Source organism: Hemitrygon akajei, chromosome 6 (genome assembly GCF_048418815.1).
Source record: "Hemitrygon akajei chromosome 6, sHemAka1.3, whole genome shotgun sequence".
Taxonomy (NCBI): domain Eukaryota; kingdom Metazoa; phylum Chordata; class Chondrichthyes; order Myliobatiformes; family Dasyatidae; genus Hemitrygon; species Hemitrygon akajei.
In genome coordinates, this window is record NC_133129.1 from 104,230,111 (window position 1) to 104,245,780 (window position 15,670).

Here is a 15,670-nt window from a genome sequence, read left to right on the forward strand (position 1 = left end):
AAGCACAAATAGAAGATGGAAAGTTATATTACAATAAGAGATGGTATCATAAAGGTAATCTCTCTATTTGGAATTTAAGGAGAACATGAAGATTGGCTATGTAATTAACTCAGTTGGATCAAATGAGATATGGGTAAGGAAGACAAGTGATAGCACAAAGATGTGTATATATCTAGGGCAGCTGCACAGAGGAGTCTTCATTATATGGAGGTGATCTGCTGCCTAGAACTCTTAATAAGTTGGAGGTGCACATTTTCTTAACTCCCTATACTCAGAGGTCAACTTTTCACGACTTTTATATGGAAATCTGTATTAAAACAAACAAGTTATTGACAGACGTTACCCGGAGAGGCAGAGAAGACCCCCCCCTCTTAGACCAAAAGTTAAAAAAGGCTTCTTATAATTTGATATTATTACTTTACTTTGTTATAATTTGATATTATTACTTTACTTTGTTATAATTCGATATTATTAAGTTACTAAGTAAACAAATGGTAGGCGTTTATCCATTTTTATGGCCCTGCAACAAAACCTTTTAAAAATTATACTTTCCCCAACACCTTACTCTTCAACTCCATTTCAACTCTCAGACTAAACTTTTTCCCTCCCAGGTTCACCCACTGTGGTCCTCTGGGATGGGGCTCAATAGCTGTGAGAGTGCTGAGCTGATTAAGAACTGAGGCTATGATATGACAACAGTATCTCCACCAAATTTACCCTCCAATCCACTCAATAAGTGGAAAAGCCAGAGCATAATGTGTTCAAGATGGGATCGCATATAGAGTTGGAGTGAGTGATTAAGAGAGGAGTCAAGGTGGAGGAGTTTTGATGTCCGTCCAACTAACCCAGCTGTGAAGTTGGATTGCTTTAAGTGCCGAGCCAATTTGGATAGGTCAAGATAGGCTTCAGGCTGGGCGGTGAGGACTAGACCCAGAGTTTATCATTGCTACGGGGCTCTGATCCAAATGCAAGGCATGATCCATAGTTTGGACAATTTAAACACTGACCCAGATATACTGTAAAGACAGGGTGTCAGGATCGGTGTTGAGGGTTGGCCCGATTTCACTCGCTCTCCTGTCTTCACTATCTCTCCAGTACGTTGAGGCTGTGAGACTGCCCCGGCTGCTGTGCTTCATGCCTGTGAGCTTAGTGGGGATTTGCCCCACTAAAATGATGAACTGAGATTAAAGCTTTGGGCCGCTCTGGGAATTTGGATCGAAGGTTCAAAATGCTGCTGCTGATTATTATTGTTCACATGATTTCTGTTTTTTTTTTCCTTTTTCTCTGCGCATTGGGTGTTGATCTTTTTTTTAATTAGTCTTTTTTCTAGGTTTTTTGCTTTGTGGCTGCCTGTAAGCAGACAAATCCCAAGGTTGACAAATGTATACATTCTTTGATAATAAATGTACTTTGAAACTTTGGAAGGGATGCTGGTGAGACGGTGACTGGGTTTATGGGGAAGGGTTTATTCCCGTACTTCATGCACGAGTGAGCATTCTCCTTACCTCCACAGGGCCCTCAAGCAGAGTGGGATGCTTGAACTCTACATACTCCCCATCGGCTGAGAGCATTCCGGTCGCCTCCATTCTGTTCGTTGTTCCAACCTGGACACACACAAGTTGCCAGAGACTACAGCAGTAGGAAATAATCATCAATTCAAACATACTAGAGGATCTAAAATGAGGAATAGTTTGGTGAGGAAGCTGACAGAGGATGTTGGTGAGCAAGTGAATGGGTCTGTTTGAATGATAGAGATCAGTGAGGACAGGCCAGCAAGAGAGTGAGCGCAGTTCAAAGTCAATATGTACCGAAGCGAGGGCAAATACCAATACAAGAGGCTGTGAAAGTGGGAGAGAAAGAAAGTGAGTGAACAGTCAGTGCACGGGCAAGAGCAGGGACTGGGGTGAATGGTCAGTAGGTCGGATTTGGTGTAACTCTGGGGTGAATGGTGAGTACAGGACAGGGTCAGGGTGATTAGACAATTGTTAGGGAAGGCGTGGGGTCTAGGGTGAATGGTCAGTGGATGGGGACAGGATGGACTCTGGGGTGAATGGTCAGTGGGTGGGGACAGGCTGGAGTCTGGGGTGAATGGTCAGTGGGTGGGGACAGGCTGGAGTCTGAGGTGAATGGTCAGTGGGTGGGGACAGGCTGGAGTCTGGGGTGAATGGTCAGTGGACGGGGACAGGCTGGAGTCTGGGGTGAATGGTCAGTGGGTGGGGACAGCACGGGGATTGGGGTGAATGGCCAGTGGACGGGGACAGGGTGGAGTCTGGGGTGAATGGCCAGTGGGTGGGGACAGAGTGGAGTCTGGGGTGAATGGCCAGTGGACGGGGACAGGGTGGAGTCTGGGGTGAATGGTCAGTGGACAGAGACAGGCTGGAGTCTGGGGTGAATGGTCAGTGGACGAGAATAGGGTGGAGTCTGGGGTGAATGGTCAGTAGGTGGGGATAGGGTGGAGTCTGGGGTGAATGGTCAGTGGACAGAGACAGGCTGGAGTCTGGGGTGAATGGTCAGTGGACGAGAATAGGGTGGAGTCTGGGGTGAATGGTCAGTAGGTGGGGATAGGGTGGAGTCTGGGGTGAATGGTCAGAGGGTGGGGACAGGGTGGAGTCTGGGGTGAATGGTCAGTGGGTGGGGACAAGGTGGAGTCTGGGGTGAATGGTCAGTAGGTGGGGACAGGGTGGAGTCTGGGGTGAATGGTCAGTGGACGGGGATAGGCTGGACTCTGGGGTGAATAGTCAGTGGACGGGGACAGGCTGGAGTCTGGGGTGAATGGTCAGAAGGTGGGGACAGGGTGGAGTCTGGGGTGAATGGTCAGTGGACGGGGACAGGCTGGAGTCTGGGGTGAATGGTCAGTGGACAGGGACAGGCTGGAGTCTGGGGTGAATGGTCAGTGGACGGGGACAGGCTGGAGTCTGGGGTGAATGGTCAGTGGACAGGGACAGGCTGGAGTCTGGGGTGAATGGTCAGTAGATGGGGACAGGCTGGAGTCTGGGGTGAATGGTCAGTAGGTGGGGACAGGACAGGGTTTGGGGTGAATGGTCAGTGGGTGGGGACAGGGTGGAGTCTGGGGTGAATACTCAGTAGGTGGGAACAGGACGGGGATTGGGGTGAATGGTCAGTGGGTGGGGACAGGCTGGAGTCTGGGGTGAATGGTCAGTAGGTGGGGACAGGGTGGAGTCTGGGGTGAATGGTCAGTGGACGGGGACAGGGTGGAGTCTGGGGTGAATGGTCAGTGGGAGGGGACAAGACAGGGACTGGGGTGAATGGTCAGTAGGTGGGGACAGGCTGGAGTCTGGGGTGAATGGTCAGTAGGTGGGGACAGGACAGGGATTGGGGTGAATGGTCAGTGGGTGGGGACAGGACAGGGATTGGGGTGAATGGTCAGTAGGTTGGGACAGGACGGGGACTGGGGTGAATGGTCAGTAGGTGGGGACAGGCTGGAGTCTGGGGTGAATAGTCAGTGGACGGGGACAGGCTGGAGTCTGGGGTTAATGGTCAGTGGACGGGGACAGGCTGGAGGCTGGGGTGAATGGTCAGTGGGTGGTGATTGATCTAGGTTTCGGGTGAATGGTCAGTGGACGGGGACAGGCTGGAGTCTGGGGTGAATGGACAGTTGGTGGGGACAGGACGAGGATTGGGGTGAATAGTCAGTGGATGGGGACAGGCTGGAGTCTGGGGTGAATGGTCAGTGGACGGGGACAGGCTGGAGTCTGGGGTGAATAGTCAGTGGGTGGGGACAGGGTGGAGTCTGGGGTGAATGGTCAGTGGACGGGGACAGGCTGGAGTCTGGGGTGAATGGTCAGTGGACGGGGAAAGGGTGGAGTCTGGGGTCAATGGTCAGTGGGTGGTGATTGGCCTAGGTTTGGGGTGAATGGTCAGTGGGTGGGGACAGGTCGAGGATTGGGGTGAATGGTCAGTGGAAGGGGACAGGCTGGAGTCTGGGGTGAATGGTCAGTGGACGGGGACAGGCTGGAGTCTGGGGTGAATGGTCAGTGGGTGGTGACAGGGTGGAGTCTGGGGTGAATGGTCAGTGGTTGGGGACAGGGTGGAGTCTGGGGTGAATGGTCAGTGGACGGGGACAGGCTGGAGTCTGGGGTGAATGGTCAGTGGACGGGGACAGGACGGGGATTGGGGTGAATGGTCAGTGGACGGGGACAGGCTGGAGTCTGGGGTGAATGGTCAGTGGACGGGGACAGGACGGGGATTGGGGTGAATGGTCAGTGGACGGGGACAGGCTGGAGTCTGGGGTGAATGGTCAGTAGGTGGGGACAGGGTGGAGTTGGGGTGAATGGTCAGTAGGTGGGGACAGGGTGGAGTTGGTGTGAATGGTCAGTAGGTGGGGACAGGGTGCAGTCTGGGGTGAATGGTCAGTGGACGGGGACAGGCTGGAGTCTGGGGTGAATGGTGAGTAGGTGGGGACAGGGTGGAGTCTGGGGTGAATGGTCAGTGGGTGGGGACAGGGTGGAGTTGGGGTGAATGGTCAGTGGGTGGGGACAGGGTGGAGTCTGGGGTGAATGGTCAGAGGGTGGGGACAGGGTGGAGTCTGGGGTGAATGGTCAGTGGGTGGGGACAGGCTGGAGTCTGGGGTGAATGGTCAGTGGGTGGGGACAGGGTGGAGTCAGGGGTGAATGGTCAGTGGACGGGGACAGGATGGAGTCTGGCGTGAATGGTCAGTGGGTGGGGACAGGACGGGGATTGGGGTGAATGGTCAGTGGGTGGGGACAGGGTGGAGTTGGTGTGAATGGTCAGTAGGTGGGGACAGGCTGGAGTCTGGGGTGAATGGTCAGTGGGTGGGGACAGAGTGGAGTCTGGGGTGAATGGTCAGTGGCTGGGGACAGGGTGGAGTCTGGGGTTAATGGACAGTGTACGGGGACAGGGTGGAGTCTGGGGTGAATGGTCAGTGGGCGGGGACAGGGTGGATTCTGGGGTGAATGGTCAGTGGGTGGGGACAGGGTGGAGTTGGTGTGAATGGTCAGTAGGTGGGGACAGGCTGGAGTCTGGGGTGAATGGTCAGTGGACGGGGACAGGGTGGAGTCTGGGGTGAATGGTCAGTGGCTGGGGACAGGGTGGAGTCTGGGGTTAATGGACAGTGTACGGGGACAGGGTGGAGTCTGGGGTGAATGGTCAGTGGGCGGGGACAGGGTGGATTCTGGGGTGAATGGTCAGTGGGTGGGGACAGGGTGGAGTCTGCGGTGAATGGTCAGTGGGTGGGGACAGGGTGGAGTCTGGGGTGAATGGTCAGTGGACGGGGACAGGCTGGAGTCTGGGGTGAATGGTCAGTGGACGGGGACAGGCTGGAGTCTGGGGTGAATGGTCAGTGGGTGGGGACAGGACGGGGATTGTGGTGAATGGTCAGTGGACGGGGACAGGGTGGAGTCTGGGGTGAATGGACAGTGGGTGGGGACAGGGTGGAGTCTGGGGTGAATGGTCAGTGGACGGGGACAGGCTGGAGTCTGGGGTGAATGGTCAGTGGCTGGGGACAGGGTGGAGTCTGGGGTTAATGGACAGTGTACGGGGACAGGGTGGAGTCTGGGGTGAATGGTCAGTGGGCGGGGACAGGGTGGATTCTGGGGTGAATGGTCAGTGGGTGGGGACAGGGTGGAGTTGGTGTGAATGGTCAGTAGGTGGGGACAGGCTGGAGTCTGGGGTGAATGGTCAGTGGACGGGGACAGGGTGGAGTCTGGGGTGAATGGTCAGTGGCTGGGGACAGGGTGGAGTCTGGGGTTAATGGACAGTGTACGGGGACAGGGTGGAGTCTGGGGTGAATGGTCAGAGGGCGGGGACAGGGTGGATTCTGGGGTGAATGGTCAGTGGACGGGGACAGGCTGGAGTCTGGGGTGAATGGTCAGTAGGTGGGGACAGGGTGGAGTCTGGGGTGAATGGTCAGTGGGCGGGGACAGGGTGGATTCTGGGGTGAATGGTCAGTGGGTGGGGACAGGGTGGAGTTGGTGTGAATGGTCAGTAGGTGGGGACAGGCTGGAGTCTGGGGTGAATGGTCAGTGGACGGGGACAGGGTGGAGTCTGGGGTGAATGGTCAGTGGCTGGGGACAGGGTGGAGTCTGGGGTTAATGGACAGTGTACGGGGACAGGGTGGAGTCTGGGGTGAATGGTCAGTGGGCGGGGACAGGGTGGATTCTGGGGTGAATGGTCAGTGGGTGGGGACAGGGTGGAGTCTGCGGTGAATGGTCAGTGGGTGGGGACAGGGTGGAGTCTGGGGTGAATGGTCAGTGGACGGGGACAGGCTGGAGTCTGGGGTGAATGGTCAGTGGACGGGGACAGGCTGGAGTCTGGGGTGAATGGTCAGTGGGTGGGGACAGGACGGGGATTGTGGTGAATGGTCAGTGGACGGGGACAGGCTGGAGTCTGGGGTGAATGGACAGTGGGTGGGGACAGGGTGGAGTCTGGGGTGAATGGTCAGTGGACGGGGACAGGCTGGAGTCTGGGGTGAATGGTCAGTGGGTGGGGACGACGGGGATTGTGGTGAATGGTCAGTGGACGGGGACAGGCTGGAGTCTGGGGTGAATGGACAGTGGGTGGGGACAGGGTGGAGTCTGGGGTGAATGGTCAGTGGAAGGGGACAGGGTGGAGTCTGGGGTGAATGGTCAGTAGGTGGGGACAGGACGGGGTTTGGGGTGAATGCTCAGTAGGTGGGGACAGGACGGGGATTGGGGTGAATGGTCAGGAGGTCGGGACAGGACGGGGATTGGGGTGAATGGTCAGTGGGTGGGGACAGGGAGGAGTCTGGGGTGAATGGTCAGTAGGTGGGGACAGGGTGGAGTCTGGGGTGAATGGTCAGTGGACGGGGACAGGGTGGAGTTTGGGGTGAATGGTCAGTGGGTGGGGACAGGGTGGAGTCTGGGGGGAATGGTCAGTGGACGGGGACAGGCTGGAGTCTGGGGTGAATGGTCAGTGGGTGGGGACAGGGTGGAGTCTGGGGTGAATGGTCAGTGGATGGGGACAGGGTGGAGCCTGGGGTGAATGGTCAGTGGGTGGGGAGAGGATGGAGTCTGGGGTGAATGGTCAGTGGGTGGGGACAGGCTGGAGTCTGGGATGAATGGTCAGTAGATGGGGACAGGCTGGAGTCTGGGATGAATGGTCAGTAGATGGGGACAGGCTGGAGTCTGGGATGAATGGTCAGTGGACAGGGACAGGCTGGAGTCTGGGATGAATGGTCAGTAGATGGGGACAGGCTGGAGTCTGGGGTGAATGGTCAGTAGGTGGGGACAGGTCCGGGATTGGGGTGAATGGTCAGTGGGTGGGGACAGGACGGGGATTGGGGTGAATGGTCAGTGGGTAAGGACAGTACGGGGATTGGGGTGAATGGTCAGTAGGTGGGGACAGGATGGGGATTGGAGTGATTTGTCAGTGGGTGGGGACAGGGTGGAGTCTGGGGTGAATGGTCAGTGGATGGGGACAGGACGGGGACTGGGGTGAATGGTCAGTAGGTGGGGACAGGTCCGGGATTGGGGTGAATGGTCTGTGGGTGGGGACAGGACTGGGATTGGGGTGAAAGGTCAGTAGGTGGGGAAAGGACAGGGATTGGGGTGAATGGTCAGTGGGAGGGGACAGGACAGGGATTGGGGTGAATGGTCAGTAGGTGGGGACAGGGTGGAGTCTGGGGTGAATGGTCAGTGAGTGGGGACAGGGTGGAGACTGGGGTGAATAGTCAGTGGACGGGGACAGGCTGGAGTCTGGGGTTAATGGTCAGTGGACGGGGACAGGCTGGAGGCTGGGGTGAATGGTCAGTGGGTGGTGATTGATCTAGATTTCGGGTGAATGGTCAGTGGACGGGGACAGGCTGGAGTCTGGGGTGAATGGTCAGTTGGTGGGGACAGGACGAGGATTGGGGTGAATAGTCAGTGGACGGGGACAGGCTGGAGTCTGGGGTGAATGGTCAGTGGACGGGGACAGGCTGGAGTCTGGGGTGAATGGTCAGTGGGTGGGGACAGGGTGGAGTCTGGGGTGAATGGTCAGTGTGTGGGGACAGGATGGGGACTGGGATGAATGGTCAGTAGGTGGGGAAAAGACAGGGACTGGGGTGAATGGTCAGTAGGTGGGGACAGGGTGGAGTCTGGGGTGAATGGTCAGTGGGTGGGGACAGGACGGGGATTCGGGTGAATGGTCAGTAGGTGGGGACAGGACAGGGACTGGGGTGAATGGTCAGTGGGTGGGGACAGGACAGGGATTGGGGTGAATGGTCAGTGGGTGGGGACAGGGTGGAGTCTGGGGTGAATGGTCAGTAGGTGGGGACAGGGTGGAGTCTGGGGTGAATGGTCAGTGTGTGGGGACAGGATGGGGACTGGGATGAATGGTCAGTAGGTGGGGAAAGGACAGGGACTGGGGTGAATGGTCAGTAGGTGGGGACAGGGTGGAGTCTGGGGTGAATGGTCAGTGGATGGGGACAGGGTGGAGTCTGGGGTGAATGGTCAGTGGGTGGGGACAGGGTGGAGTCTGGGGTGAATGGTCAGTGAGTGGGGACAGGGTGGAGACTGGGGTGAATAGTCAGTGGACGGGGACAGGCTGGAGTCTGGGGTTAATGGTCAGTGGACGGGGACAGGCTGGAGGCTGGGGTGAATGGTCAGTGGGTGGTGATTGATCTAGGTTTCGGGTGAATGGACAGTGGACGGGGACAGGCTGGAGTCTGGGGTGAATGGTCAGTTGGTGGGGACAGGACGAGGATTGGGGTGAATAGTCAGTGGACGGGGACAGGCTGGAGTCTGGGGTGAATGGTCAGTGGACGGGGACAGGCTGGAGTCTGGGGTGAATGGTCAGTGGGTGGGGACAGGGTGGAGTCTGGGGTGAATGGTCAGTGGACGGGGACAGGCTGGAGTCTGGGGTGAATGGTCAGTGGACGGGGAAAGGGTGGAGTCTGGGGTCAATGGTCAGTGGGTGGAGATTGGCCTAGGTTTAGGGTGAATGGTCAGTGGGTGGGGACAGGTCGAGGATTGGGGTGAATGGTCAGTGGACGGGGACAGGCTGGAGTCTGGGTTGAATGGTCAGTGGGTGGGGACAGGGTGGAGTCTGGGGTGAATGGTCAGTGGGCGGGGACAGGGTGGATTCTGGGGTGAATGGTCAGTGGGTGGGGACAGGGTGGATTCTGGGGTGAATGGTCAGTGGGTGGGGACAGGGTGGAGTCTGGGGTGAATGGTCAGTGGATGGGGACAGGCTGGAGTCTGGGGTGAATGGTCAGTGGGTGGGGACAGGGTGGAGACTGCGGTGAATGGTCCGTGGGTGGGGACAGGGTGGAGTCTGGGGTGAATGGTCAGTGGACGGGGACAAGCTGGAGTCTGGGGTGAATGGTCAGTGGACGGGGACAGGCTGGAGTCTGGGGTGAATGGTCAGTGGGTGGGGACAGGGTGGAGTATGGGGTGAATGGTCAGTGGGTGGGGACAGGGTGGAGTCTGCGGTGAATGGTCAGTGGGTGGGGACAGGCTGGAGTCTGGGGTGAATGGTCAGTGGACGGGGACAGGCTGGAGTCTGGGGTGAATGGTCAGTGGACGGGGACAAGCTGGAGTCTGGGGTGAATGGTCAGTGGACGGGGACAGGCTGGAGTCTGGGGTGAATGGTCAGTGGGTGGGGACAGGGTGGAGTATGGGGTGAATGGTCAGTGGGTGGGGACAGGGTGGAGTCTGCGGTGAATGGTCAGTGGGTGGGGACAGGCTGGAGTCTGGGGTGAATGGTCAGTGGACGGGGACAGGCTGGAGTCTGGGGTGAATGGTCAGTGGACGGGGACAGGCTGGAGTCTGGGGTGAATGGTCAGTAGGTGGGGACAGGGTGGAGTCTGGGGTGAATGGTCAGTGTGTGGGGACAGGATGGGGACTGGGATGAATGGTCAGTAGGTGGGGAAAGGACAGGGACTGGGGTGAATGGTCAGTAGGTGGGGACAGGGTGGAGTCTGGGGTGAATGGTCAGTGGGTGGGGACAGGGTGGAGTCTGGGGTGAATGGTCAGTGAGTGGGGACAGGGTGGAGACTGGGGTGAATAGTCAGTGGACGGGGACAGGCTGGAGTCTGGGGTTAATGGTCAGTGGACGGGGACAGGCTGGAGGCTGGGGTGAATGGTCAGTGGGTGGTGATTGATCTAGGTTTCGGGTGAATGGACAGTGGACGGGGACAGGCTGGAGTCTGGGGTGAATGGTCAGTTGGTGGGGACAGGACGAGGATTGGGGTGAATAGTCAGTGGACGGGGACAGGCTGGAGTCTGGGGTGAATGGTCAGTGGACGGGGACAGGCTGGAGTCTGGGGTGAATGGTCAGTGGGTGGGGACAGGGTGGAGTCTGGGGTGAATGGTCAGTGGACGGGGACAGGCTGGAGTCTGGGGTGAATGGTCAGTGGACGGGGAAAGGGTGGAGTCTGGGGTCAATGGTCAGTGGGTGGAGATTGGCCTAGGTTTAGGGTGAATGGTCAGTGGGTGGGGACAGGTCGAGGATTGGGGTGAATGGTCAGTGGACGGGGACAGGCTGGAGTCTGGGTTGAATGGTCAGTGGACGGGGACAGGCTGGAGTCTGGGGTGAATGGTCAGTGGGTGGGGACAGGGAGGAGTCTGGGGTGAATGGTCAGTGGGTGGGGACAGGGTGGAGTCTGGGGTGAATGGTCAGTGGGCGGGGACAGGGTGGATTCTGGGGTGAATGGTCAGTGGGTGGGGACAGGGTGGATTCTGGGGTGAATGGTCAGTGGGTGGGGACAGGGTGGAGTCTGGGGTGAATGGTCAGTGGATGGGGACAGGCTGGAGTCTGGGGTGAATGGTCAGTGGGTGGGGACAGGGTGGAGACTGCGGTGAATGGTCCGTGGGTGGGGACAGGGTGGAGTCTGGGGTGAATGGTCAGTGGACGGGGACAAGCTGGAGTCTGGGGTGAATGGTCAGTGGACGGGGACAGGCTGGAGTCTGGGGTGAATGGTCAGTGGGTGGGGACAGGGTGGAGTATGGGGTGAATGGTCAGTGGGTGGGGACAGGGTGGAGTCTGCGGTGAATGGTCAGTGGGTGGGGACAGGCTGGAGTCTGGGGTGAATGGTCAGTGGACGGGGACAGGCTGGAGTCTGGGGTGAATGGTCAGTGGACGGGGACAAGCTGGAGTCTGGGGTGAATGGTCAGTGGACGGGGACAGGCTGGAGTCTGGGGTGAATGGTCAGTGGGTGGGGACAGGGTGGAGTATGGGGTGAATGGTCAGTGGGTGGGGACAGGGTGGAGTCTGCGGTGAATGGTCAGTGGGTGGGGACAGGCTGGAGTCTGGGGTGAATGGTCAGTGGACGGGGACAGGCTGGAGTCTGGGGTGAATGGTCAGTGGACGGGGACAGGCTGGAGTCTGGGGTGAATGGTCAGTGGCTGGGGACAGGGTGGAGTCTGGGGTTAATGGACAGTGTACGGGGACAGGGTGGAGTCTGGGGTGAATGGTCAGTGGGCGGGGACAGGGTGGATTCTGGGGTGAATGGTCAGTGGGTGGGGACAGGGTGGAGTTGGTGTGAATGGTCAGTAGGTGGGGACAGGCTGGAGTCTGGGGTGAATGGTCAGTGGACGGGGACAGGGTGGAGTCTGGGGTGAATGGTCAGTGGCTGGGGACAGGGTGGAGTCTGGGGTTAATGGACAGTGTACGGGGACAGGGTGGAGTCTGGGGTGAATGGTCAGAGGGCGGGGACAGGGTGGATTCTGGGGTGAATGGTCAGTGGACGGGGACAGGCTGGAGTCTGGGGTGAATGGTCAGTAGGTGGGGACAGGGTGGAGTCTGGGGTGAATGGTCAGTGGGCGGGGACAGGGTGGATTCTGGGGTGAATGGTCAGTGGGTGGGGACAGGGTGGAGTTGGTGTGAATGGTCAGTAGGTGGGGACAGGCTGGAGTCTGGGGTGAATGGTCAGTGGACGGGGACAGGGTGGAGTCTGGGGTGAATGGTCAGTGGCTGGGGACAGGGTGGAGTCTGGGGTTAATGGACAGTGTACGGGGACAGGGTGGAGTCTGGGGTGAATGGTCAGTGGGCGGGGACAGGGTGGATTCTGGGGTGAATGGTCAGTGGGTGGGGACAGGGTGGAGTCTGCGGTGAATGGTCAGTGGGTGGGGACAGGGTGGAGTCTGGGGTGAATGGTCAGTGGACGGGGACAGGCTGGAGTCTGGGGTGAATGGTCAGTGGACGGGGACAGGCTGGAGTCTGGGGTGAATGGTCAGTGGGTGGGGACAGGACGGGGATTGTGGTGAATGGTCAGTGGACGGGGACAGGCTGGAGTCTGGGGTGAATGGACAGTGGGTGGGGACAGGGTGGAGTCTGGGGTGAATGGTCAGTGGACGGGGACAGGCTGGAGTCTGGGGTGAATGGTCAGTGGGTGGGGACGACGGGGATTGTGGTGAATGGTCAGTGGACGGGGACAGGCTGGAGTCTGGGGTGAATGGACAGTGGGTGGGGACAGGGTGGAGTCTGGGGTGAATGGTCAGTGGAAGGGGACAGGGTGGAGTCTGGGGTGAATGGTCAGTAGGTGGGGACAGGACGGGGTTTGGGGTGAATGCTCAGTAGGTGGGGACAGGACGGGGATTGGGGTGAATGGTCAGGAGGTCGGGACAGGACGGGGATTGGGGTGAATGGTCAGTGGGTGGGGACAGGGAGGAGTCTGGGGTGAATGGTCAGTAGGTGGGGACAGGGTGGAGTCTGGGGTGAATGGTCAGTGGACGGGGACAGGGTGGAGTTTGGGGTGAATGGTCAGTGGGTGGGGACAGGGTGGAGTCTGGGGGGAATGGTCAGTGGACGGGGACAGGCTGGAGTCTGGGGTGAATGGTCAGTGGGTGGGGACAGGGTGGAGTCTGGGGTGAATGGTCAGTGGATGGGGACAGGGTGGAGCCTGGGGTGAATGGTCAGTGGGTGGGGAGAGGATGGAGTCTGGGGTGAATGGTCAGTGGGTGGGGACAGGCTGGAGTCTGGGATGAATGGTCAGTAGATGGGGACAGGCTGGAGTCTGGGATGAATGGTCAGTAGATGGGGACAGGCTGGAGTCTGGGATGAATGGTCAGTGGACAGGGACAGGCTGGAGTCTGGGATGAATGGTCAGTAGATGGGGACAGGCTGGAGTCTGGGGTGAATGGTCAGTAGGTGGGGACAGGTCCGGGATTGGGGTGAATGGTCAGTGGGTGGGGACAGGACGGGGATTGGGGTGAATGGTCAGTGGGTAAGGACAGTACGGGGATTGGGGTGAATGGTCAGTAGGTGGGGACAGGATGGGGATTGGAGTGATTTGTCAGTGGGTGGGGACAGGGTGGAGTCTGGGGTGAATGGTCAGTGGATGGGGACAGGACGGGGACTGGGGTGAATGGTCAGTAGGTGGGGACAGGTCCGGGATTGGGGTGAATGGTCTGTGGGTGGGGACAGGACTGGGATTGGGGTGAAAGGTCAGTAGGTGGGGAAAGGACAGGGATTGGGGTGAATGGTCAGTGGGAGGGGACAGGACAGGGATTGGGGTGAATGGTCAGTAGGTGGGGACAGGGTGGAGTCTGGGGTGAATGGTCAGTGAGTGGGGACAGGGTGGAGACTGGGGTGAATAGTCAGTGGACGGGGACAGGCTGGAGTCTGGGGTTAATGGTCAGTGGACGGGGACAGGCTGGAGGCTGGGGTGAATGGTCAGTGGGTGGTGATTGATCTAGATTTCGGGTGAATGGTCAGTGGACGGGGACAGGCTGGAGTCTGGGGTGAATGGTCAGTTGGTGGGGACAGGACGAGGATTGGGGTGAATAGTCAGTGGACGGGGACAGGCTGGAGTCTGGGGTGAATGGTCAGTGGACGGGGACAGGCTGGAGTCTGGGGTGAATGGTCAGTGGGTGGGGACAGGACGGGGACTGTGGTGAATGGTCAGTAGGTGGGGACAGGACGGGGATTGGGGTGAATGGTCAGTAGGTGGGGACAGGACAGGGATTGGGGTGAATGGTCAGTGGGTGGGGACAGGCTGGAGTCTGGGGTGAATGGTCAGTGGGTGGGGACAGGACGGGGATTCGGGTGAATGGTCAGTAGGTGGGGACAGGACAGGGACTGGGGTGAATGGTCAGTGGGTGGGGACAGGACAGGGATTGGGGTGAATGGTCAGTGGGTGGGGACAGGGTGGAGTCTGGGGTGAATGGTCAGTAGGTGGGGACAGGGTGGAGTCTGGGGTGAATGGTCAGTGTGTGGGGACAGGATGGGGACTGGGATGAATGGTCAGTAGGTGGGGAAAGGACAGGGATTGGGGTGAATGGTCAGTAGGTGGGGACAGGACAGGGACTGGGGTGAATGGTCAGTAGGTGGGGACAGGCTGGAGTCTGGGGTGAATGGTCAGTGGACGGGGACAGGGTGGAGTCTGGGGTGAATGGTCAGTGGCTGGGGACAGGGTGGAGTCTGGGGTTAATGGACAGTGTACGGGGACAGGGTGGAGTCTGGGGTGAATGGTCAGTGGGCGGGGACAGGGTGGATTCTGGGGTGAATGGTCAGTGGGTGGGGACAGGGTGGAGTCTGCGGTGAATGGTCAGTGGGTGGGGACAGGGTGGAGTCTGGGGTGAATGGTCAGTGGACGGGGACAGGCTGGAGTCTGGGGTGAATGGTCAGTGGACGGGGACAGGCTGGAGTCTGGGGTGAATGGTCAGTGGGTGGGGACAGGACGGGGATTGTGGTGAATGGTCAGTGGACGGGGACAGGCTGGAGTCTGGGGTGAATGGACAGTGGGTGGGGACAGGGTGGAGTCTGGGGTGAATGGTCAGTGGACGGGGACAGGCTGGAGTCTGGGGTGAATGGTCAGTGGGTGGGGACGACGGGGATTGTGGTGAATGGTCAGTGGACGGGGACAGGCTGGAGTCTGGGGTGAATGGACAGTGGGTGGGGACAGGGTGGAGTCTGGGGTGAATGGTCAGTGGAAGGGGACAGGGTGGAGTCTGGGGTGAATGGTCAGTAGGTGGGGACAGGACGGGGTTTGGGGTGAATGCTCAGTAGGTGGGGACAGGACGGGGATTGGGGTGAATGGTCAGGAGGTCGGGACAGGACGGGGATTGGGGTGAATGGTCAGTGGGTGGGGACAGGGAGGAGTCTGGGGTGAATGGTCAGTAGGTGGGGACAGGGTGGAGTCTGGGGTGAATGGTCAGTGGACGGGGACAGGGTGGAGTTTGGGGTGAATGGTCAGTGGGTGGGGACAGGGTGGAGTCTGGGGGGAATGGTCAGTGGACGGGGACAGGCTGGAGTCTGGGGTGAATGGTCAGTGGGTGGGGACAGGGTGGAGTCTGGGGTGAATGGTCAGTGGATGGGGACAGGGTGGAGCCTGGGGTGAATGGTCAGTGGGTGGGGAGAGGATGGAGTCTGGGGTGAATGGTCAGTGGGTGGGGACAGGCTGGAGTCTGGGATGAATGGTCAGTAGATGGGGACAGGCTGGAGTCTGGGATGAATGGTCAGTAGATGGGGACAGGCTGGAGTCTGGGATGAATGGTCAGTGGACAGGGACAGGCTGGAGTCTGGGATGAATGGTCAGTAGATGGGGACAGGCTGGAGTCTGGGGTGAATGGTCAGTAGGTGGGGACAGGTCCGGGATTGGGGTGAATGGTCAGTGGGTGGGGACAGGACGGGGATTGGGGTGAATGGTCAGTGGGTAAGGACAGTACGGGGATTGGGGTGAATGGTCAGTAGGTGGGGACAGGATGGGGATTGGAGTGATTTGTCAGTGGGTGGGGACAGGGTGGAGTCT

The 15,670-nt window shown here is 58.7% G+C and overlaps 1 protein-coding gene across 1 annotated transcript in view; it reads right to left on the reverse strand.

Moving 5' to 3' along the window:
- Window positions 1–15,670, reverse strand: part of dnah2 (dynein, axonemal, heavy chain 2) — a 497,351-nt gene that overhangs the window by 246,764 nt on the left and 234,917 nt on the right. Inside the window, exon 32 of the mRNA XM_073049044.1 lies at window positions 1,506–1,604. Within this exon, the coding sequence (XP_072905145.1) occupies window positions 1,506–1,604 (99 nt within the window). The remainder of the gene's footprint in view (window positions 1–1,505; window positions 1,605–15,670) is intronic.